Source organism: Ascaphus truei, chromosome 14 (genome assembly GCF_040206685.1).
Source record: "Ascaphus truei isolate aAscTru1 chromosome 14, aAscTru1.hap1, whole genome shotgun sequence".
Classification (NCBI taxonomy): domain Eukaryota; kingdom Metazoa; phylum Chordata; class Amphibia; order Anura; family Ascaphidae; genus Ascaphus; species Ascaphus truei.
In genome coordinates, this window is record NC_134496.1 from 23,071,454 (window position 1) to 23,097,487 (window position 26,034).

At 44.4% G+C, this 26,034-nt stretch overlaps 1 protein-coding gene and 1 long non-coding RNA gene across 6 annotated transcripts in view; one reads left to right on the top strand and one right to left on the bottom strand.

Annotated features, from left to right (window-relative positions):
• The window catches only part of LOC142465802 (uncharacterized), a 39,891-nt gene that overhangs the window by 13,658 nt on the left and 199 nt on the right, over positions 1-26,034 (top strand). The window contains exon 2 of the long non-coding RNA XR_012787981.1: positions 16,673-16,819. This is a non-coding gene — a long non-coding RNA (uncharacterized LOC142465802). The remainder of the gene's footprint in view (positions 1-16,672; positions 16,820-26,034) is intronic.
• The window catches only part of U2SURP (U2 snRNP associated SURP domain containing), a 93,576-nt gene continuing 77,817 nt past the window's right edge, over positions 10,276-26,034 (bottom strand). For 4 of the 5 annotated variants that reach the window (XM_075570093.1, XM_075570092.1, XM_075570090.1 and 1 more), the window contains 10 exons: positions 23,166-23,253; positions 22,150-22,269; positions 21,470-21,626; positions 21,066-21,161; positions 20,311-20,377; positions 19,237-19,396; positions 18,764-18,874; positions 14,615-14,739; positions 13,523-13,705; positions 10,276-11,866 (listed from right to left, as the gene is read on the bottom strand). In XM_075570093.1, coding sequence (XP_075426208.1) covers positions 11,728-11,866; positions 13,523-13,705; positions 14,615-14,739; positions 18,764-18,874; positions 19,237-19,396; positions 20,311-20,377; positions 21,066-21,161; positions 21,470-21,626; positions 22,150-22,269; positions 23,166-23,253 — 1,246 coding nt within the window. In that variant the 3' untranslated portion in view covers positions 10,276-11,727. The remainder of the gene's footprint in view (positions 11,867-13,522; positions 13,706-14,614; positions 14,740-18,763; positions 18,875-19,236; positions 19,397-20,310; positions 20,378-21,065; positions 21,162-21,469; positions 21,627-22,149; positions 22,270-23,165; positions 23,254-26,034) is intronic. The other variant, XM_075570091.1, reaches the window with a different exon arrangement.

The following is a 26,034-nucleotide window of genomic DNA, read 5'->3' on the forward strand; positions in this document are numbered from 1 at the left end:
GGGAGTCTCGAGGACTGGGGTTGAGAACCCCTGCATTAAACACGTCACTACCCTTTGCTTTACTCTGGTCCTAGATGGGACTGCACTTTTGACTCCAACCAGAAGTGACAGGGTTAACCCCTTCCCTGCATTAACACCTTTGCTACCTAAAGTGCCAGTGATGTCTTGCTAAGCATGGCGTTCCTGGTCCCTTTGGCACCGAAAGAGTTAAAATAGCAACACCCTCCCCCAGAAGCCTATACTAGTATAACTCATATCATGTGAATATCTTGCTTCCTGGGCAGCCCTACTTTCTCGTTTTCCTAGTGTTAAAAAACATGATTTCCTGAATCCCTACCTCCTGAGGATGCCATGGCGGCCCGTTACACTGCACGGGGCTCTGGGGAGAGCTTCATTTTAACCTCCCAGACACTAAACAATTCAACCGCTTATATCACCTGAACGGAGCAGCAGATTGCAAAAATAAAAACAGCTTTGGGAAGGACAAGAGGAAACCTCACACGGTAACAATCACATGCAAAATAATATATTACGATCAGCGCTGCTTCAAACAAGAACAGAACTCTAAGGCTGCGTCCATAGGACTGCAGCCGTGCGGAGGCGCGCGGAGCCTGAGGGAAAGCGGGTGCTTTCCCTGGCCTTGGTCCGCGCGCCATCCGGGGGCATGTCGGGGGCGTGTCGGGGGGGGACCTGTGACATCACGGAGCTGGTTCGCCCTCATTGGGTGAACCACTCACGTGACCGGCCCTGCGCTCCCTTGAGCGCTTGAAACTAAAAATTGATTAAGACCTACGCTTCCGCACGCTTGCGGAAGCGTGCGCGAGCCCCTGCTAAAGCCGCTCTCATTGCGGCTGCAGGGGCTCACTGGTAAGTGAGAGCGCGCCTCAGCACGGGTCAGCGCCTAAGCGCTGACCATGCCGGAGGCCTAAGGCCTCGTCCAGGGTGGCACTGAGTGGGCGGGCGCGCTCACGCTGGCCGCGATAAAACACATTGCGACAATGTGCGTGGCCAGAGTGAGCGAGCGCATGCGCCCGCCCGGTACTTAGAGGAAGCAAATGAGATTTTGCTGCTCGCAAGCGCGTCACGTGAGCGGTTCGCCCAATGAGGGCGAACCAGCTCCGTGATGTCGTATCTGCGCCCCCAGGCAAGCGCGCGCCTAGCCGGCCACGAATCGCCTGGCCGAGCAGGGCGCAGCGCATGAGCGCCAGCGCGCCCGTTCCCTGCCTGGCCGCAGCCTTAGATTGTAAACTCTCGGGGGCGGGGATTTCCTTTGCGTCTGATTTTGTGTTGTTGCACTTATTGTATTAGAATTCCTTATACTGTATTGTCACTCTTGTAAAGCGCGGAGTGCACGGTGAGCGCTATTTTAAAGATGTACATACATTCACAGCACAGATTTCCTAGATAATTAACCCTTTCGCTGGCGGAAAGACGGATGGAATCCTCCAACCACACAACCGTTTTGGACAGAGGTGACGTGGTTATGACGTGCCCGGTGACGTGAACGCAAGGGGAGGGGGGCTTCACTACCGTTGAGAAAATGAGCAAGCAATAGCATGAGAGAGCCTGTACGTCGGGGGGGGGGGGGGGGGGGGGGGGAGGGGGGAAGGGGGTCTTCAAGATGCAGCCCCGTGGGCCAAATGTGAAGCAGAAATGGTCTTGGAGTGGTCCTCGGACTCGGATTCTGCTCCTTTCATTCCAGTTGGGTGCCCGTTTTCACACTGAAAGCCCAGTTGTACTTTTTTGCCAACCCAGAACCAGTCCCTTTGTATGTCAGGCCTCATGATGGGAGTTAACAGGGTCAGCAAAAATAAAATGCGGCAATCCATTTTCCCACAAAATTAAAGCAGAGCTCATGGTTACATGGTTGGAAAAAAAAAGACATGCGCCCATCAAGTTCAACCTATGCTAATTTTAGACGACAGATATTTTATCCTATATTTTTACTTACAGTATATTGATCCAGAAGGAAGGCAAACAAAAAAACCCCAGTGACACATCATCCAATAATAGAAGATTCCCTGACCAGGAATCGAACCCTAACCACTAGACTACCAAGAAACCTTAAAAGTTAAATTTAAAAAAAAGGAGGGGTACTCTGTGCTAGCGTAGTACCATTACTCCGAGTACTGGTGTAACCTTGCTTTCAGTAGCAAAGGGGTGAATTAGTTACGTGTTATATGGCTCATTAGCTTTTCTAAGAGGATTATGATATCTCACAGGTTCCCACCAGACTAAATGTATCAGTTGTCTAGAAAATGTCTAATGAGCGGAGTTTTTTCTCGGTTCCTCCCGGAAGCCTTCGACTGGTTCCATTCGTTTCTCCTGGCGCTCGGGCTGCTGTACACGTCTGGCTGCAGTGACACAGTGGGACCTGCACTTCATGATGCAGCCTGGCCTCTGGATGACATGACGAAGCAGCGACCGATGTATGCCTCCGCGCAGAACGACACGCAGTAATAACCCCTTCACTGCCAGAGGGGTTTTGCACGGCATAGAAAAACAAAACTGGTCCGACACCTACCCGACCAAGACTCACATTTTGCAGGAGTCTCACACATTAAGGCTCAGCAAATTGCACACTGATGGTAGTCATGAACTTTGCCCCCTGCACCATGACCCCACCCCATATGTCATCACACCCCCTATATACATCATAAACCTGCCCCATACGTCATCATAATCATGCCCCTTATATACACACATCATAAACTTGCCCCATATCTCATAATAGCCCCTATATATATCATAAACCTGCCCCATACGTCATCATCCCCCTTATATACACACATCATAAACTTGCCCCATATCATCATGCATCATAAACCTGCCCCATATCTCATCATACCAAGTATATACATTATAAACCTGCCCCATACCTCACCATACCACCTATATACATCATAAACCTGCCCATACCTCACCATACCACCTATATACATCATAAACCTGCCCCATATCTCAGAATACTAACTCCACCATAAGAATATCCCTGCTTCAGCACAGGTGGCTCAATCAGTGGCTCTGTCTTGAAGACTGGGAGTTGATTTGCACTGGTTTAGAGAACAGAGACTGACGACCTCTGATGAAATCATTATGAAACATGTATCAGGAGCATTTTTACCCCCCTGAGTGTATTTGTATCGATATTTACGCTCGGACGAACTTCCAAAGATTTTGCAGTAAAAAACATGATGGATGGGATAAGACGGAAGATTCCTCCTCTGTTTCTTGGTGGCTACTGAAGCGTCTCTTTGCTGTTGCTCTATGTGTACAATAGCACACAGCAGCGGTGCATCAGTTAAACAGCAGCACAACTGGTTTTTACAGAGCCTGGTAGGTATGTGGTAGTGGAACGGTGTTGTGAGCAGTAATTCCCCGCATGAGTTTAACTCAATGTTAATATCTCGCCTTGTCCTGCTTTTATAAAGGAGTGGGGGTCATGTAATGTTAGAAATCCTAATTGACAAAGGGCCTCATGCAGAGAGCAGCGCTATTTAAAATCTCGCCATTTTTCGGAGAAAATCGCGCAAAAAACAGCTGAAAATGGCGAGGTACGAAAAACGCGCCATTTTTTTTTTCTAATTATAAATCTCGCCGCGCGGCTGGCGAGAACCTACATCTCGCCAGCTTGAAAAATTTCCAAATTCAGAAAGGCGCGAACGCCATCTAGCAGCGATTTTCTTCAATTTGCTCCGCCAACTAAAGTTGGCAAGAAGCAGGAGCTCGCCGGCCATAGGGGAAAAAAAAAATGCGCGATTTTTTTTTCACTTTCAGCAGCGCGCATCTCTCACTTTTCAACTCGCCACACGCATTCATGCCAGAAATTGCGATTTTCGACAATTTCTGCATATGGAGATAAAAACTCTCCATTAAATCTAGTTTTTCTTAAACTCTCCAATTATTTCTACCGCTGCTCTCTGCATAGGCCCCTTAATCTCTAGCTTCTGGTGTTTCCATGGGCGTTTACACTGCACAGGGCTCTGTGGAGAGCTCCATTTTAACCTCCACAGGAGCATTTGAAATATTAATCATCCTACACACAAAAAAAACACAGCGCTGAAAAGGGCAAGAGGAGATCTCTTAAAGTAAAAAAAGAAAATGCAAAACAAAGGGGTCAATCGGCGTGGGCTGCTGCTTAAAGAGACCCGCGCGTTTCACACATCCAGGAACCTCAGCAGGGAGTGGCGGGGGTGCGGCCATGACATCACCCGGCAGGTTCGCCTTCATTGGCTGAACCGCCAGGGGGTGTGGCCTAGCGCTTCATCGCCCGTGTCTACCTCAATTTTCGGGTCTGGAAGAAAAACTTGCCACGCTGCGCGGCGGCTCCCCCTCGCAGCAGGCGCGGGCCCGGCCCCATTGAGAGGCGGCTCTTGTCCCCGCAGTGCCCGCCATAGCGAGCGCTGCAGTAGCCAGTGGGGACCAGGCCTAATTCTCCTGCCCCTTAAACATACTCCAAAAACAGATACGTTTACATGATAAGAACGCTCAAATAAATACAGTATACACACAGACTTGTATATATTGCGGCAACTACTTTTTTCTTGCCTATGTGGGTACTGCACCCCTGCTAAATGCATCCTCTATTATTGAACCCATCAGATTAATCCATATCCCCATCTATTTATTGTAGAAGAAACAAACAAAATGTGTTCCACCATAGTGCTGAATGTATTGATGCGTTCTACATACATAGTTTGCGTATGAAATCTATAGAGAACGTAGCACTGCATTTCAGAACACAAGCTTATCCAGTCGTAGGGAATGTCCTGCCTATTATACGTTAATGTGTTTGCCTGAAACCCACATGAAAGGGGGATAAACTCTTTAGCAGTTTCCTTTCCACAACATAGCACTTTTTTTTTTGTTGCGAGACCAAGCTATAATCAGATTAGAGGACACAGATATGAAGAGAAATTCAGTTTAATCCTTTAACTAGTAAAACAAAGACCTCAACGTACCTCTTACTGCGTCTATGTCCGAGATGAACTCATTCTTTAATGCCCCACACTCACTGACTTGATGGCACTGAGTATGGTCAGGTGTTTCTGTGTATGATGAGCAGAAAGCTAAATTAGAACCAGGCTGTTCAATCTAAAGCAGGGGAGGCCAATGCCAGTCCTCAAGGGCCAACAATAGGTCAGGTCATCCCTGCTTCAGCACAGGTGGCTCAGTCATACAGACTGAGTCTCTGATTGAGCTACCTGTGCTGAAGCACGGAAAACCTGACCTGTTAGTGGCCCTTGAAAACTGGAGTTGCCCGCCCCTAATAAGGTCTAAAATACAGCAAAGCAGCGGAAAAATGAGCTGAGGTTGACCATGTATGTTATAATAACTGGTTTTACTAAAATCCTTATGTCTGTGTTGTCATATTTGTTGGATAGATTAGTATTGGAATTACAAACTGATTGTAAATCGCTGTTCTCTCTCTCAGCATACAGTGCTCCCACTGCAGCCAGGGATTCTGGGTAATGACATGCAAATGAACAGTGTCACCTTTTGCTTCTGATCCGTTTCAACATGGACCCCAACTTAACCCCTTCTCCCCCTCCCCAGCCAATGGGCCCAATTTTACAATGGGGAATAAAGATGGCTTCCCATTGAGCAGGAGGTTATTGCTGTTTTACATGTTTGATCTAAGAGGATATATTTGGGTGCTGCTACTATGTGAGTGCTGGGGAGAGGAGACCTCATAGTGTATCATGTTCTCCCCTACTCTGACGAATGTCGCTTTCTCTATTACGTGCTTTCCAGTCATGTGTATTAACCAAGATGTTTTACGTGTGGTTAGAAAAGCAATCTTCGATACGTAGAAGGACTTCACTACATAGAATGTCTGTATAGCAGTGGTTTTCGCTACCTGCACATAATCCCAGATGAAGAACATTTTGGGAGCAAGCAAGCCAGCTGTTATTATAGCTCTGCAATGCGTTGCAGACCTCTGGCAGAAGAGTGGTTAACGGAGCACTGCAAGTTCCAAGCAGAGAATGATAGAATAGACCTTACCTCTTACAGCCAAGTGTTTTGTTCCTTCATCCGGCCTGTGGAATATCCAAAGGCTTCTCAAGATTACTGGAACTGCATCAGCGGTGCAAACCTGTGCGCATGCTGCTGTTTACTAACTGACAATATCAAACAGGACTGCCCAAGCAGAACTAAAGGCCGGGGCTACTTAAAGCATCAGTTCCACCCATACTGGGCTTTCTGATGGGAGGTACTGAGAAGCGCTGGGCTTTCGGATGGGAGGTACTGAGAAGCTCTGTTTTCAGCTCCTGGTCCCCCCCCCCCCGTTTCCCCGAGATACTAACCCCAAAAAATGAGCTTGTTTCAGTCACCTCCAGAGGGTACAAAATGGCGTCACAATGGCCAATAGGAAGCTGCCATGGATGACATTGGCCCGTTTGACCCAGGAGAATTAAAAACCAGGGAGTACCAGAGGAACCTTCACCGGCATCTTCGGAACATAGGGGTCCCCTGAACTGAAAATAACATGGTTCAGCTTTGGGGACCCCCCTGCTTTACATCCATGTAAAATAAAATTAGATGGGAATTTGTTTTATTTAATTTTTGACATAATTGGAACCATGGAGTCCACCGGAGTTGAAGTGCACTATTTTCAGCACCAGCGATCCTCCGTTACCAAGATGCAGATCAGTATAGATACAGAGTTTAAAGTCCTCCTGGGGAAACAATATGACCAACAAACTTCACGGGATCTGTGAGCAAATAGGAAGCATCATTGGTGGCGCCCATGTTTCCATTTCCTCCATGAGGAGCGCCGGCACCTTTACTGCTAATTATCTCGGGAACCGGGGCGCTGAAATTAACGTGTTTCAGCGCTGGAAGACACCTTGGTTAATCATTTTGCGGTACTTCTGCTTTAACCTTTAAAGTGGAGGGTGGTCAGAGCGGCTTGCCAATCACCCCAAAACAAAGATCAAGTGTCCGTGCTGTACAAGGTATGTCACAGTGGGGGGACTGTAAACATTACATGGAGTGGGAGCGGCTTTCAGTACTCTTGGCCTAGAACCTAAATAAGTCTCTTGTGACCGCTTCTTTTTCATGGGTAGCTGGGCTGGTGGAAGGGGTCCCGCTTAATATCTGTACCATACTGTCTGTTCACTGTGCTTTTAGACACCAAGATATCGGAACCACATTTTCCATGATGATTCCTGTGCTCAAGGAGCATGTTTATGTTTGGAAATTGGATCCATTCTAGTTTGGATTCTACGAGTTATTACAATTTCTCTGACAAGCAAATCAGCCACTTGTTGTGGTACCTGGTAGATGATGTATCTGGCATATGACATAATGCACATAGCCTGGTGGCAGATAAGGAGAGTCAGATAGCTATAACATTTACAGTGAAAAGTAAAGCATGTGAGGGGAAATTAAGAATACTGGAGGAGAGATGGAAAGCATTGGGAACATTATATGGTATTCAAGTGATGGGAGAGTGTGTCACTTGACCCACCTTGACTTCCCATTCTATATTGGCATTGAGTTTGAAGTGGAGTAGCGCACTGATTTTTAGCCTAGATGTGTTGACATTAACACACTGTTTTTTTCTGTCTACAACTAACAATTATATACCTGTGAGAATGTGCAAAAATGATGTCAATGGAAAATAAAGTGCAGAAACTATACACCATCATCATAGAAAGGTCTGCACGTTAATACTACAAACATTTTCCATTAGCTTTGTAAGACTGGAACCCTGTGGAAATAACCTGCTTAAACATGACCTGCTGTTTTTACTGTTGGGTATCCCACATGGTTTTCTAAATAACAGAAATTGTATTTATTTTAAACTGCATTTAACCTTGAATGTCTGACAAGAGATTATTTTGCTTAGAACTTCAGCACAAATTGAATGTAAAGCAGCTCACGTTTTTATTTTTCACAAAGGGCACCCGGAGGTGCTCCGTGGTTTCCCGGATATCCGTGGATCCCCTCAACCCCCCGTTCTCGTACTCTGGCACACAGAAGAAATGTGCCTACCCAGCACAAGATGTACAGAGGGGGTGGGGCTTCCAGGATGAAGGCTCAGGTAGGCTTTAAAAAAAAAAAATTAAACAAACGTTTTGGGAAGAGAGAACTGGCCATGGATTGGTCTGTAACCGTGTAATAATGGCACAATAAAAATTATTTAACGTAGTCAGGCCACAGACAGCAGGTAGAGATGTAGTAAGGATTATTGCACTCGCCCATAACGCAAGATATCTACAATCTTCCATAGGATTTAATGGCACTGATAACGCCGAAAATGCCACCATAATGTGCCAGGGGGTGGAACAAGCTTATTTCATCTGTAAAACTTGAACATGCAATAAACCCGCAACCCAAGGTCAGCCGAGGCCACCTCCAGGTCAGGTTTTAAAGCTATCCCCCGCTTCAGCACGGGTGGCTCAGTCATTGATTGAGACACCTGTGCTGAAGCAGGAACAGCTTTAAAACCTGACCTTTTGGTGGCCCTTGGCCACTCCTGGCCTAGGAGCTTAAGCAAACAAAGGGCTTTTTATATTGAGGGAAACATGGTACAATTTTGGGTCAAGAAACCTCCATATATAGAGCAGAGAAAAAGCTCATTGCTTCTAGAATTTTTCTTTATCCATCTTCAGCAAAAAAATTTTTTTTGGGGCCCCATTATTTCACCCTTGTGGGTCCTTCTCCCCCCCCACCCAAGTACATTTTCCTCTTCAAATCAGTGGCTACAAAGATGCTATAATACAGTACATTGCATGTTGTTTTTGTTATACCATCACGGTCTGGGTTATTTTGCAAGACGCCAACACTACACAGGTAACACCAGCAGATCCCACAATTTTGGCATAAAATAAATAAATACAGTATTCCCGCAGACTAATTACTTCACATAGGCGAGGTAAAGATTGTCGTAACTCTGACCTGCTTATTTGTAACTTTCACAAGCTGCTTAAAACATCAACCTGTCCCAAACGCTTTTTTTTTTAAAGGTTATGTTTTTAGATCTCCTCTTGAACTTTGAAAGCTTCCGTTATTGTTATTCAGAAGCTTTGTTCCATAGATTTAAAGCGTTTTGAAATATTAAGTATCCCAGAGGTAAAAAGAGAGTTCTCCCCAGAGCCCATTGTAGTTTATCGCTACCATGATAATCTCACGTTAAAGTTATGATGTGAATGTGCTCACAAGTATATACCCATGTCTAACAGGTCTGCAACCTTGCCAACCCCATGATCTCTTAGCATACAATGCATCCACTGCAGCCAGGGATTCTGGGAAATGACATGCAAAATGCGAGTGCTCATTTGCTTCTTATCCATTTTAACATGGGACCCATATAACCGTATGCCTGTCATATTATATAGATTTTCAGGTCTAACAAGTGCATAGCCAGTAACTGTACTCACAGGCCGCTATTTCGACCTTGTGTGTCTCTTCAATGTGGGATGGTTATATTGGCTTTGCAACGTGTAACCATCCTAACACTGAGACCCAAAAGGTCGAAATTGCCGTCTGAGTAGGGTTACTATCTCTGCACTTCTGTAACCAACGCTCTGCTGAAAAAGCTGTGTAATACGGCAGGCAGACGCTTATAGGGTTTCCGTTAAAATGGATATGACGTAAACGGTGACACTGTGCTCATTTGCATGTCATTACCCAGAATCCCTAGCTGCAGTGGAAGCATTGTATGCTAAGAGATACAGGCAGTCCCCGTTTTACAACGCTTCGCTTTACAACGAATGGCTTATCCAACGCTGTGCAATGCACACCTATATTCATTTTTACAACGCCAAAATGGCTTATCCAACGCTCTTACAACGCTTTGTATGTGTGTATATATATACGCATTCACATAAACAACGTTGCAAAGCGTCGTAAGAGCGTATATATATAATTTTATACTATATAATATTATATTATACATTATATTATTATATTTGATGTTATATTATATATATAATACAGTATATACATTATATAATTTATGTGTGTGCTGCATATCTTATTGCCTGCATAAAATATTTGGTGTATTTTAGTGTTAAAAATGCCTTCAGGAACGGAACCTTTCATTTAAACAGTGTTCCTATGGGAAAGCGTGTTTCGCTTTATAACGTTTCGCTTTACAACGCCATTTTGAGTAACGCATTGTGTCGGATAACCGAGGACTGCCTGTAATGGTGAAAAGTAGAGTTGCAGACCTGTCTGAGACATGCGAATGTGAGCACACACGCTCACTATAGAACAAATATATTCGCAGAACAAGAACACTTCAATTCCAGAAAGAAAAACCAGTTATAGATTTGTTTTTACATTTATTTGAAAATAGAAGATACATGAAAATGAAGTGATTTAATTAAACTGTTATGCACTTCTGAAATGTGCCACGCGCATTCGACTTTAACATAGGACGTACCCATTAAAGTCTAATTGGCACAGCAGTAGGCTACTCTTAGAGTTGGGTTATAATTATATATATCTTTCTCTGCTACGTTTCATGGAGTTTCCCTGTTAAAATGGATGGGCGAGTTTAAACATACCAAGCCACCGAAAAGTGTTCATTCCGGGTCGTGGGCGTTTGACATTTTACAAAGAATGTAAAAACAAGAGAAAAAGGTCCATGAGATGCAAGTTGATTCAACTTGGAGAGTTAATTCATGTATATCAACAGTAAATTTGCATACAAGGATAATCATTAACCGCTGAATAATTTCACAGACAATAACTCCCGGCATCCACAAAATGCTGCAGAATATTGGTGTGCAAATCCATGTGACCCTCGAGCAACACTAATAATCCTAAAGGTGGTTACACAATAAAACGATGACGTGTTCTCTCCCAGGTGCCTGAGGTTATATTGCAGGGACATGTGCTATTGTGCCTGACAAAACACAGGCTAAACATTTGCAAATGTTGATTACTTATTTGACCCCACTTTCTCACCTAAGCACAAAACGAGCCCTACCTCACTAAACCACTAAGATTTGTTTAAATTGTACTCCGCAGCTTAGAGACCCCTGCATATAACGCTGATCAGGGATGCAACAGGACTAAAGATGTCGAGGTTGATCCTTTCATTGAATTGGAAGGACCTTTGGGGTACGGGAGATAACAGAACCACCTAGAACTGTTGTCGTTCGTTTAGAAAGCACAAGACCACTCATAACTTAGCCATGAAGCCTGCATATTAATAAGCTGCTTTCCATAGACTGATATCTATCCACCACCCACCGTGTCCGCCTACATAACCAGGACGCCCACAAAAATCGACCCTTAAAATCAGTTCAGATTTTATTTGAAATCTAACGTAAATTGTCAAAGCTACAAAAAAGAGGACTGGGGAACAGTTTTTGCTTTGTCACAACATCCTAAAACAGACACAAAAAAAAATAAAATAAGACACTACCGCCAGCAGATCAGATACAGACAGTTGATGAAATTCCTAGCACAAAATGTTTCATTTTAGGGAAATACAGAACCACGGTGAAGATCCTTTTTTTTGTACAATATAAAACAGTGACAGCTCTACAGATGCAGTTACGTATAAGTATACACATGCATTCACATAAAATGTAGGAATGCGTTTTTTTTTTGTCAATTTAATTTGTTTTTCTAGCTTTTTTCGTTATTTTTTTTTTGTACATTTTTTAAACAGACTGCTCAGGCACAAAAAGAAAAAAAAAAAAGCATTTTCAGTAAATTACAACTTCATAAAAAAAAGAAAAAAAAAGTTTGGGGAACGTGGGGTCAGTGTTTGCTTTTCTTTGACTTCTTGTGAGATCTGTGAGGTGATCTGGACTGCGACCTGGACTTTTTCACAGACTTTTTGGGAGACTTTGATCGCGACCTTCGAGACCGCTTGGGCGTCCTGGAGCCAGACGGTGACCTGTCACACAAGATGGGAAATATTCAGTTGCGCCGAGAGGAATAAGAGTCGTATAGCACAGGGGTGCTAAAATCCAGCCCTCAACACCCCCAAAAAGGTCAGGGTTGCAGGTTTTCCCAGCTTCAGCTGATTGAGCTACCTGTGCAGAAGGGAGCTTAAGGACTAGAGTTGAGCAACCCATGAATAGCACACAGGTGTAACGTGTTGTTAATGTCTCTTTCCTATAATGTTCATCAACTCTGCCAAATATCAAGATGGCTCCAAAATCTGTAAATAACCCACACTATCTACTTCTGGAGATTTTCTCTTCAGTATGCAAGGCAACTCTGGATAAACAGCACTGTACAGCATTATATTGCCCTCTCTGGACACATTTGTCTTTGATGCTGCAGATCTGACAACCCTCCCAGACAGCCAACCAAGTTTAGGTTTACAGATTTAATAGTGAATACTGACATCTGCTGATTCAATGCCTGAAACCCACATTACAATGTGATTACAAGGCTTTCCTTGTGCCAGAACTTTGTTTTACTCCTTTTAATAGCAAATCAGACTGCAATGTATGCACCATTTAAAGAGACATCCCAGCAGAGCTTTGCAGAGTAGTCTGAATTTCACATGATAACCGGTCCTTTTTTTTTTATATATATATGCACAGTTCAGTGTTTCAGACACTGAAGCTGATAACAAAAACAATACTACAACGAAATAGCAGCCAGTCTGTCCCTACAGCACCGATTATTTTATAAGTAGTCCCTGCAGCTTCGCTTTCTGTAACCTGTACTCTGACTTGCACTGTAATATGAATGAGTACAAGGGGACAGGTTACAGAAACTGAAGCTGCTAGGACTTCTTTAAAAATAAATAAATCATAGGATCTGTATAGAAGAGTAAACTTCAGCCCACTGCTGAGGAGATAACAATGCAATGCACAGTGAGATTAATTGGCTGCTGGATGGAAGAACACGGACACAAACAGAAGCTTAAAATACGTTCTCTTGTCCTGTTCACAATACAGTAGGGAAGGGCTTGTAGGGAAAGGGGTTCTCAACTCCAGTCCTCGAGATGCCCCAACAGGCGAGGTTTTAAGGATATCCCTGCTTCAGCACAAGTGGCTCAATCAAGCCACGGATTGAGCCACCTGTGCTGAAGGTGGGATATCCTTAAAAGCCGACCTGTTGGGGGGGTCTTGAGGACTGGAGTTGAGAAACCCTGTTGTCGGGTATAACGACGAAAAATGATGCTCCTAGGAGAACAAAACCAAACACAAAGCTCTCCAAAAATAACACTACATCCCAAGAATGTCGTACTGAACTCCTCCAGAAGCGCAAGGGGTGGGCACTGGGGACTACCACTGTGAAAGTTGAGGGAGAAATGGATCTTATCCCTGAGAAAGATTGCAGCTCACCATCACAATGTATGTATTAGGAGGTATAGGTGGTTTCTTAGAAATACACCACCAATAAAAAAATGCTTAAGAAAACATGGTTTATTTCATTTGTAGAAGTAGCTATTTTACAGGATTTAAAGATCTTTATGATTATTTGTGTGCCTTGCCAGTCTGAAGAGGGCACTCACTGCCCAAAAACATGTCATCCAATAAGCATAAGAGGTCAGGCATAGAAATCGGACAGTAGCACAAGGCCTTTTCCTTACCGTTTGGTGGCCTTTTTACTGATGTCCCTGGGCGAGTCTTTATGAGATGACCTGGATCGGGAGATGTCCTTGTGGGATGATCTTTCAGACCTCTCTGAGCGCTCAGATTTCGGGGACGGAGATTTCCCTCGCCTGCTGCTGCTACTGCGTGATGGGCTGGGGGACCCGCTGTGACGTCTTTTCCTAATGGTATTCAAGAGACAAGGAAGCCGTTCTATTGACCAATATCCAGAAGGTGCAGCAGGGAGGTCAGTAACCAATTACATATCAAATTATTATATCTACTGTGAATGGAATGCATTAATCAAACGTCACCGATCACAAATACCATGTGTGTGGTGGTGGGGTGTGTGGGGGTTACGTATAGCTATGGATATATGTATTATGCTAGTGTGGGGTTGTTAAAAAAAATGTAAATGCGCATTCATAAGCGCAGAGCTCTGCAGTGTATTAAAGAGCTATGTGAAAGGACAAAACTGAACTACAGATCCACACAGACTAATTTAGTCACAATTCATCAATTTCTTGTTTAAAAAAACAAAAGCGGGTTGGAAAATTAGTTGGTCATCTATTTTAGAAAACAAGACCCCCCATAATAAAAGAATATTTGCAGAAGAAAATTGCAACAGTGCAACATTAATGCGACGGTACACACGCCTTAAAGTTGCAATCTCTTTCTAAGGCTAAGTCCATAATGACTTTAGCCGTGCGGAGGCGCGCTGAGGCTGAGGGAAAGCAGGTGCTTTGCCTGGCCTTAGTTCGCGCGCCATCCGTGGGCGTGTCAGTGACGTCACGGAGCTGGGTCGCCCTCATTGGGCGAACCGCGCACGTGACTGGCCCTGCGCTCCCGTGAGTGCCGAAACTAAAATTGACTTGTCGGCTACGCTTCCGCACGCCTGCGGAAGTGTGCGCGAGCCCCTGCTAAAGCCGCTCTCATTGCGGCTGCAGGGGCTCACTGCCCAGCTTGAGCGCGGCTCAGCGCCTGCCATGCCTGCGACCTTAGGGTCCTCTGAGTGGGGTGAAGTGTATCCATCAATTGTTATCTTTCCCCATCTCTTTCCTGGTTGGAATCACCCTGCTATAACAACTCACCTCTCTTTTCTGGTTGGGGTGGTATCCTCTTTGTCCTTCTTGTCTTTTGTCCGGTAATCAAACTTGTCCTTATCTTTCTTATCCCGGTCTCTCTCTCTTTCCCTTTCCATCACTTTCTCCCGCTCCTGAATAAAAGACACACACAGTAGTACAGTGTTACAACTCAAATACCAAGTCATAAAAAACAACAACAACAACGGCTTTTTAATGCCGTCAAAGCATATCCATTTAGGATTTAAATAATCCATGGAAACCATAGCCACTGTCAATTCACAATTCAGAATATGGTGGTAGAGCGATTAATTCATAAATGGGCAATACAAATTCATTTAGAACAGGGGTGGCCAACTCCAGTCCTTATGAGCCACCAACAAGCCAGGTATTCGAGATATCCCTGCTTCAGCATAGGTGGCTCAATCAGATTGAGCCACTTGTGCTGAAGCAGGTATATCCTAAAAACCTGACCTGTTGGTGGCCATGGAGGATTGGAGTTGGCTACCCGATTAGGCCATTGTGCCCAAAACGGTTCTGTCTGAAAGTTCCTGAAGTGCACTTTATACTTTATACTGTGCTTTGGAGCAGTGTGTATACAATACACTAATAAACCCACTGAATTAACTGGAAATGATTCTTATGTTTACCAGGTGTTGCCACCTTTAGGTTAAAGCAGCACTCCAGATTGCATTTTATTTTAGCTATAGGCTTGAAGCAGGGGGCCTCCGGCGCTGAACTGTGTTAATTTCAGCTCTGGGGACCCCCTAATTCCCAAGACACTTACCTCCGTAGGGGGTGGCAGTATCTCTCTGCAGCCAGTAGCTGCGACAGGGCTTGTTGGTCTATCGAAATGGCGGTGTTTAAAATGTCCTGTGCCTTGCAGGCCAATAGGAAGCCCTGACGCCATCCCTAGTGGCTTCCTATTGGCTCACATGATGGACATTTCAACATGAACGCGATGCCGGCACCCCCTACAAAAAGGTAAGTATCTCAGGAAACGGGGGGTCCCTGTAGTTGAAATTAACGTAGTTCAGCTCCGGAGACCCCCCCGCTTCAATCTTATAACTACAAAAATTAAACAAAGCAAGAAGAAAACATTGTAGTCCTGCTTTAAGAGGTAATGCCCAAGCCAGGGGTGGCCAACCTGTCGTGACAGGGGAAACTTCGGAATATTAACATACATTTTGAAAATGAACACAATTTAGATAAATAAATGAAAATGACATTTATTCCCCATAATTTGGTTTGGGAGCAGACGTTTTCAGCAATGAACTTTGTTACAAGCACAGATCTGACTGACGCTCATGTAGGCGCCGTCTGCTGCCGTTATCCACCTGGAAAATCAGTCCTAATAGTGAGAAACTAACGCTAATCTCAGAAATCACATGGAGACTTATTACTCACATTTGTTTATTTTTAAATGGGATTTTTCTTCTCTTCTCAAATACAATTTTTGTTGTAATGTTTGAATGTTATCCCTGTTTACGTTTGGCGTTATTTAGGTCTAGCTATTAAACAGTATGTAGGGGGAAGCTGGACAGCTGTTCCCACCTCTGGTAGGAATTAATATAGAAGTTTCCGAACAGAGATCCTTCCTTTAGACGTAATGTAGCTGATGGCATTAGCTTTATTGGATGGACACGGACACACGGAGTGTAAGTGGTCTTGAAAGCTTTGGTGCACCATGTACTTCTATTCATAGTGCGGCAACTGATTAAGATCATGACCTAAGAGTTCCCATTCTCAAGGTCAAGACTGAGGAAGCCTCTAATTTAATACTGCACTAGTATAAAATAGTACTCCTCCAAGCTGAAGGTGTTTATTCAGCTGCTGTGAAAAATAATTCCTAAAAGATATTTACAAAGGGGGCTCAGGGTATAAATACTTATCTATGGCACTTTGGGAAAGTCAACAGACAACCGAACATGCGTTTCTAGCTAGGAAGAATTTAGTCTTGTCCCACAGCACCAGCATAACATGGCTGTTACTCAACACCAGGCAATTTATTCTGGTGAGGAAAATCCTAGAAACCTTACCGACCCAATACACATTTCCATAACACAGATTCTCTATATCGTCAAGAATCAATTGGCTACTGCAGAAAAAAGGGTTCCTGTTTCACACAACTCATCAGTGGGATTGAAACTTTGTCAGATGAAAGACACGCGGCACAGAGAGCCAGGTGGCCATCCGATAAGCAACAGACTACAGGTGAGCTATTGTTACAGATACCCTACACCTTTCCTTGAACATTTCACTTCGATACTAATCTAATGCTCTAATGAACCAAAAGGACTATTGACTTATCCCCTACTTTTGTTCACTGGGACATTCTTCCACTGAAAGGAGTATGTGGCAGTCTATAGTGATTTAGAGCAGGGGAGCGCAAACTTTTATCCCTGTGCCCCCCTGCCGGCAGTTCCCCTCCTTCCGCGCACCCCCCCCATACCTTTGCTTCGGCGACGGCATGACCTCACTGCGTCATTTGACGCCGCGTTGCCATGGCGACGCGTGTAAGAAGCCGGAGCCAAGGTAAGTGAGGTTTATAGAGGCCTTTGCTTAAGTGCCTTCGGCAAGCGCGCGGTGTCTGTAAACCCCGCGCGACCCCTAGTTTGCGCACCGCAATTAGAGCATTGCAAGGTATATCAAATCACCACAAGCGCCTCCTTTTCAGGGAAATTAAACGTTGCATCGTCCCCTTTTCTCGAACCTTCGCTAGGACTGCAATGTTAGACCTCGTTCCCATTGCTCGTGGCTGCACAAGCTATGGCATGCGTGGCCCGAACAAGATGTGGCCCCCAGTCGGCCTGTGTGCACGCACCTGCAGAAAGCGAGATGCACGACGTTCTTTGCCAAGACAACATTTTTGTCTTTTGGCGCGGTGGCCGAGCGATGGCCACATCGCGGTGCCGGTTCAGCCAATGAGGGTGAACCAGCCGCGTGACGTCATGGCTGCACCCCTGCAGACGCCAGTGATCTTAAGTCCTTCAGAAAAAAAATAAAAAATCTGCGGCTCCGGTGAATATACTATGGCCCGTTTGACAGAGCTACTGCATTTTGTTCTCGCACGCACTATAATCGAGGCTCATAGTGCAAGAGCTGGTGCCTGCGATGCGAACAAAATGCATTAGATCTATGGGGCTGGGCCATAGGCGCGTGACCGCGCATGTGAGGAAACGCAGCAGATTTTTGAAAAGACGGCCTGGTGATGTCACGGCCACGCCTCCCTGTCTCGAGCGATCCGAGTCCACAGATCGCTCAGGCAACAGGCGCATGACGCCATGCATCCTCCACTATGGACCAAGCCTTATGTAGCATGGTGAGGTGCAAAAATTAGAGGGGAAGAACAAAGAAAACTATGCAACAATTCAGTCCGATCTACCAAAAAAACCGAGGTTTGTCTTGTGTAGACCAATTGAATAGAATCCCGAGATTATGTGCTGAACAAAAGCAGCTAAAGACTACGAAGGAGTATCCTTCTGATTCTTCTGGAGAAACATCACAACATTATCCCTCTACGAAGCACCATCATATCCCAAACATTGCATACCACGGCATTTCTACTATACAACGCAAATGCTACTGAATTGTGAAAATAGGGTAGTTTGTTCAGGCAGTGCGTGGCATCTAGAGACAGAATATTGGCGATTCCCAAGCCAATGCCCACCTCTGATGAAGGCTCAGGTAAAAAAACATGATGTTTCACGCTGACCACAGAGCGAAATGCGTTAGGCTATGCTCGAGTTGGATCCATGTACACTATTTTAATAGACGTTTGCTAATAAAGCTTGAAGATTTTGAAACATCTGTTTTGGGGCCTCAGCTGTGACGCTCTCGCGCTTGCTTCCCTGCACGGAGTGCGCTAAGACATTGTGTTTTTGCTTATTCCCATTCACGAGCTGTGGGAAGCTAAGACACCAGCACCACGAGCCATGTGGTGGAATCCCCTACACTAGTGGAACGTTGGATTTATGCGAGTACCTCTGCTGAATACTACTGTGTTTTAAGGGTTATGGAGTGCCATAAATGCCTCTTTTTTCGTATCATTTAACCCAACAGCAGCAAAGGTATTCATGAATTCAGACATCTATTCCAGCAATGATTCGCTCTCTCTTGTCCCGCCCCGCTCCCCCCAAACCCCCCAGTGGATCATACCCTCTGAAGCAGCTTGTCCCGATAGTGTTCCACTTGCTCTTGAATGCTCTGTCCAGGTTTCTTTGGCCTTTTTCCCAATTCAATCTCATCTTGGAATTTCATTACTTTTACCTGGTAAGAAAAAGAAGCAAAGAATTGACGGAATTGTTTGAGACGCCCACTAAGCAAGAGTGGGAGGTTTCTCACAGACCACCAACATGTAATACTGGGACTTCTCTCAAGAGTGCATTTTCAATAGGAATTTCTGGGTGTATAAAGAGGTAATAAATCAACTGCAAGCAGGGGTGGCCAACTTCAGCCCTCAAGAACAACCAACTGGTCAGGTATTAGGGATAATGCTGCTTCAGCACAGGTGGCTCAGTCAAAGACTGGCTGAGTCACCTGTGCTGAAGCATGGATATCATGAAAACCTGACTTGTTGGTGGCCCTTGAGAATGTTGGCAAAGGCCAGCATTTTGGGGTTTTGTACTGACCTCTATTTCCCTTAGTTTGGCGCGTTTCTCTTCACTCATTTCGGAGTATTTCATGGATTTAGAGTCAGACATTTCATCCCGGATTGGGTTTGAATAGTAATGCTGGTCCTCTGACTTGGAGCTCTGTGTATCGTCTTCATCTTCACTTTCTTCTTCTTGGCTGTGCGGAAATATGTTAGGCTTAGTACATATGATGCTCGAAACCAGGGTGCCATCAATAAACAATCAGATGAAGATCAGCGCAAACTGGCTCTGGGCTTAAAACAAATTCTGCCTTTTTATTGCCCAAGAAAAGCTTTGTACTGCACTCTAGCTGTAGACCAGGAGAGGTCAACTTCAGTCCTCGAGGGCCACCAACAAACCAGATTTTAAGGATATCCTTCATTCAGCACAGGTGACAATCAGTGGCTCAGTCTTCGAAAGCCATCTGTACTGAAGCAGGGATATCCCCAATACCTGGTCTGTTGGTGGCCCTTGAGGACTGGAGTTGGCCACCTCTGCAATATGAAAACCACGTAATCATGCGTGTGAATTTCCACGCCTGTCCAGTAAAAAAGTACTAGTGTACAATTCCCCAATTCCCATAGGGAAGACAATTCTACAAGTCGTATTGGTCTTTGAGAAAACCAGACAGCATTTAAAGTGTTTACAAGCCCGATGCAAACATTCGTCATAGCTTGTGTACGAGCAATGCGCCACTTCTCAACATGGCACTAAGTCAGCTACACACTCGCTTCCCTTCGAGTGAAAAGAAGTCACCATCTATCTATTGAGGCTGTGTACTATTCCTGCTCCAGGAAGTCTGTAAGACAGAAGGTCAGCCCCTGAGGCAAACAACCCAAACTCTACTTTGGTTGAACCATTTTTTCCCCCATAACGGAGCCTCTCACATGCAACACTCTTACAGCTATTCTTACACTGAGGGGTTGTGCACGCAAGAACCATAGATCTGATCTACGCTTGGCCAATGAAATAATCACCAAAGTAAAATAACAAAACAAAAAGTAAATGTGTCTTAACAAATGTTCCAACTCCCAACAATAAGCAGAACATACAGAGCCGCATCCTCCTTACTTGGGATTTTCTTCTTCCTCAGACTCCTCGTGTTGGTCGAAGATTTCCCATTTCGACGTGGTAACTGCTGCATATAAAGCAAATTGAAAATTAACCGGTTGGCTAGGTAAACAGTTGGATGGCATCACAAATGAGTTCCATGTGTGCCATTCTTATACAGGAGGGGCCCAGTCATGCGGCGGGTTCTGTTCTAAGGACCCGCCGCAAAGCGAAAAATTGCCGCGAAGCGGAACCGGCGATTTTCGTTAAGTGCGCATGCGCATACCGGTAATGCGCCATTCTACACATGCGCAACAACGGCAAAACCTCATTCTGCGCAAGCGCGACCCCGAACCGGCCCTTTCTCGGTACATGGCAGACATGGCGGCCCCCTTCTCGGTACCGCCGCCATCGGCGGATCGTCGAAGAGCGCGGCGCCGCTGTATTGCGGTTTGTCAAGCATATGTGGCTACATGTCCATCACAACCACAGTTGCATGACTAAAGAGACTTGCCTTCAAATATACTTCCAGAAACTAAATACACATGAAGTAACATTCCACTTGCTCTTGGAGAAACAACCTGGTCGGTAGCTTTTAGAGAAACACAAGGTTTTTCATTATTGAAGCCAAATAATAAGCCCATGTATTTTTTTTCAATTTTGCACAAAAACTGTTCATATATGTTCCAACACACATTTAATTGAACTGCAAAAACAGCGACAGGAAACAAACATCAGCATACTTGTCTTCAATAAACCGCATCAAGTTATCTAACCTTGTGATTCCAATTCCGATTCATCCACGGCTTCCCATTTGGATGGCGCAACTTTAAAAATGGGTTCGTTCTTCTTTGAGTCGTCCAAGAGGTCCACTGTCAAGAAAAAGATTAAAGTGAAGTAGAGATGGACTTGCTAATGGTCACAGTTTTGTGATGGGGAACCGAGTAGGTGTTCCTCATTTCCCATTAGTAGCCTCTGTACATCAGGCATAAAATTGAGACTTTGGGTAAAAGTTTCTGTATCCGGGCGTCTGCGCTAACCATTTCCGTATATAGGAAAGTGACTGAACTATTTGGCGCAAAGTGGAAATATAACCAAATGAAAACAAAACTATAGGATATCAAAGACCAGTATGTGCCATTTTCAATTCCTAGATGACAAAATAGAGCTGTTTTCTTACATGGTATCCCATCCAAGTCATCGTCAAGCGCCTTTATGGGAACACCATCAAGATCATCAAGAGAAGCCACATCAATTGGAATTCCATCCACATCCTCTAGAGGCGCCCCATCCAGTTCTTCCTCAATCGGAGCTCCATCCAAATCATCTGGTACTTCCTATGAGCACAACACATTTAATCACATCTTTGCATTGTTGGTTGTGGTGACCACAATCAGACGGACGGGACAGACAGACAGAGACAGAGAGACAGAGAGAGAAAGAGAGAGACAGAGACAGACAGAGACAGACAGACAGAGACAGACAGAGACAGACAGAGACAGACAGAGACAGACAGAGACAGACAGAGACAGACAGAGACAGACAGAGACAGACACTTTTATTCCCACTGGATATGTACATCCAATGCAGGGCTCGCCAACTCCTGAGCTCAACGGCAACTAACAGGTCAGGTTTTAAGGATATCACTGCTTCAGCAAGTGGCTCAATGACCGCCACCTGTGCTGAAGCAGGAATATCCTTAAAACCTAACCCATTGGTGGCCCTTGAGCACTGGAGTTGGCCACCCCAGATCCAGTAGATGGATAAACAGGACACATGCCGGCTAGGACAGTACATAAAAACGATACAGCTGCCAAACCTGGCTTTCAACCAAAGAACTCTGATGGAATATTTACTTACCTCTGGTTCCTTCTCTTCAATATTTACAAGTCCGAGGAAAATGTTTTGAAGCTTGATTAAATAAGGCTCAGGATAAATAGTCCAGTCTTCCCACGCACGGAAGCATGTCATGACACGTTGCTAAATAAAAGGTGTCAAAATTGTGATGAGCAATATGATATTGAATGCATCTCTCCAGTTCCACATCTATGCTTTTGTAGCAGCAAAAGAGTAGAGGTATAATTTGTTTTCGAACAAGGAACTGTTAAAGGGACAGTCCAACCCAAGAGAAAAGTGACAGTGGGAAGTGAAACAGCAATTCCCCCGCCCCCTAACTCCTCTGAAGCGCTCTAATTTCAACTCCAGGAACCCAACGGTTCCAACATGCTTGCCGGTGTAGTGTCCCCCTGGAGGACACATCCAGCACTTTCTACACTGATGCTGCAGTTAGCCCCCCAAACTCGTTATACGAGTGTCTACCGGCATTTTGTATGTGTGTATATATAATTTGTCTGGGATCATCTACAGGTTAATTCTTGTGCAGAGGATTGAAAACACACACACACACACACACACACACACACACACACACACACACACACACACACGTTGGTATTTCTCATAACCAGCCACCTCTTGGACTTCAGAGTTTAGCAGGGACTATAGGGACGGGTCTTTGAATCACTCAACTATGAACATCTAGATCTAGCCTCATTAGCGCATGTCAGGGACCCTCACTATTTTATAGTATTGTCTTAATTATTAAACTACCCCTTTGTAAATCACAATTATTAGTACTCTTCACGGATTGTGTGTCTCTAATAGGTGTGTACATTCAGTTTAATGCATTGTGTGTGGGTAGTCCCTTAGTAGAGGCTTATTATTATTATGTGTAGGTGTGCACCTATTTGCAAGGATTAGTCTCCTTATTCGCTCTACCTGTATTCTTAACATGGCTTTTGTCTTAAATATGAGTGAGAACGCTGCGTTACCCAATCATACAGATTATCAACAAACTGCGAACATACACCACCTACCTTAAAATTTTCTGACTGCAAGTGACCTTGTATAGCTCTGTAGGCAGCATTGAGATCAGCAAATATCTGGCATAACTTTGTTTCAAAGCTAAAGGGAAGGATAATGGGATATTGCAAGCGGTTAATGCCTTTCAGGTATGGATTCTGCAGGCTCTCAAATCCGCCTCTGAAAAACTGTTCAAGTACGGTTAGAAAGACTGTTACACGGACAAAATACTGAACGTTTGACAAGCAACCAGGGAGATGAGATAATACCAGCCGTGGATAATTATGCTATAATACAGAGCCCGTGTTTACTCAACTTGTTCAAGACATGTGACTTGCAATACAGATGCAGCGGCCGTTTTTCGTACATTTCTCTGGACCGTTTTTGTAAAGTCTGCTGTATTCCAAACGTGATTCACTCACTCGGTGAACGCTAGCGTTAACGCTGCCAATCACACCTGTGTTTAGCGTTGTTGATTTCTTTTAATTACCTGTATTCTGATATGTTTGGGTGCCGTTCCTCGCGTATCTGCCAGGTGGCAAAAATGAATTCCCCTTGCACTATCCAGAGCATACTGTAGCACAGTTACTCTACTGTGTCAATTTGCAGGTGTTTAAAAAAAACAGATAAAAAGAGAGTCCACCACAGGGATCCATTGTAAAATGACCTTGGTTGCTGAAGACGTTATAAAATTTAGGCGTTTTCATAATTTAAGTATCTAAACACAATGTTGGGTACATTATTCTCAATTGCTATGCCCGCACATGTGCTGAATAGACCGAACCTGTACTCATCATACTAAGTATTTATTCAAAACCCAACCTCAGTAACGCATATCTAACATTTTCTGCAATTAATACTGGAACAGATAAGGCGACTTTTAGCAGCAATATATCATATCGTTGAGAACTACGATTTCACATTTTCACCTAACCATCGTGGGTGGAAGCATTCGATAAGGCAAACTTTAACTAATGAGGATTGGTTTTTTTTCCACACTGCCCCTCCTGAGGGAGATAGCAGGTGTTATTTGTCTGTGCACCCAGGTTTTGCTGGTATGTTTTGCTGATGGCACCTTCAAAAGGAGAAAGGTCAGGTTTAATCCCTTTAAAGATTTGTATTTCCCGTCCCTGCAATGCACCAACCCCGGCATGGCAATACGATTGCAATAACGGGCCATTCATCATGGACGTCACTGAAAACCTAGTGAACCCGCTTGATTACAATCACTCGCTTTTAAAACTTTCCCACGCTAATATTTGACAACACACTACAGTATGCACTACACTACAGTATGCTCTGTAGTACTGTACAGTATGTGATCGATTCAATTACTGCACGTCATAGCCTGTAGTAAAATTTCACAACATGTTTTTTGCTTTTACCAATGATGTTGCATTTTGCAGTATACAGTAATTAGACTTTGCATGTGTAATTAATTCGGGTAAGAAACCCCCCAAATAAATATTAACTAAATAAAGTCCTGCATTGTGATTTCTCAAGAAAGACTTCACTGCTAATGTTAATAAAAAATGCACATTATCTTTGAGCCTTTGATTCTTAGATGAGAAATATCTTTGCCGTTTTCACATGCAAGCGCAGGGGTGATAAGACCTGCATTGTCATTTCTCAAGAAATACTTCACTGCCAATGTTAATTTCAAGTCAGAATTTTTTTTTTTTTAAATCTTAATGTTTTTTGCTTTATTTTGATATGGACGTAATAAATGAGTGATTTTAAGAAAACAATGTGATGCAACCAGCACTGGATCTTTACAATTCCGTGTCCTTTCTTGTACATATCCTGTATTCTCATGCGGAGATCCTTTGAAATTCTTTTACTCGGCATCGCTGCTTTAGAAAATAAATCAAGCACCGAGGAATGTATATTCGATGTATATTCAATGTGCATTGAATCAACAGAAGTGATGGTGTATTTATAATGTAATGGACCTCGCTCGACAGGTTAAGTATAGAGTACGCCCACTTTTAACACCTGCAGCTCGTGTCCATGCCCGCCAAAAAATTCAAATAGGGACACAGTGCATATAGGTGACAAATTTCATAGCCTCTCTCACGTCGATCTCTATCTGAACGAGCTCTTGTACAGATACTGTATTGTGGATTTTTCTATCTGCATCCATGGCTCAACATCGATTCTAAGGACGCGGGAACCTGCTTTCTTCTGCTGTGCCGACCACGAGAAAGCGAAAGTCGGAAGCCGTTTCCAAGCCAAAGCCAAAAGGTGCCTAAAGAAAAGGTTCCGAAGGCTCCGAAGGCAAAGAAGCCTGGCACTTTGTACGTGAAGAAAATGGCCAAAATCGACAATGATCAAGTTCATTGGCCGGGCCCCAGAAGTGCCCCTGCTCCCACCAAAGCCGAATTCGATGTCCCGGACTTTTCACTGCCATCAACCAGCCACACCGATGTTCATCCCGAAGTCGCCTGCCAGCACCCAGCCACGCCGATGTTCGCCCCGAAGTCTCCTGCTCACCTCCGCCAGCACCCAGCCACACCAATGTTCGTACAGAAGCCCACTGGTCACCTCCTCCAGCACCCAGCCACGCTGATGTCCTAATGTAAAGTGCTGTATCCGAAGCCATGCATGCTTTGTCTCCTGTCTCTCCTCCCCCCCCCCCCCAACAAAAGGAGAAGATACAGTTCTGAATAATTATGTTCTGTACTGGTGTCATGGTCCTTATACTGTAGTTCCTTTTAACTGAGGATACACAAACAATTTCCCCACTAGAATGTAACATTGTTGTGGCAATAATAACTTGAAAGTCTGACACTTAGTATACTGTAGCAGTACTAATACATACTGGTTGAATAAGTCCTGTATGAGTAGCCAATTACAAATCAGTGATTCTTGGCGTACAGTAGA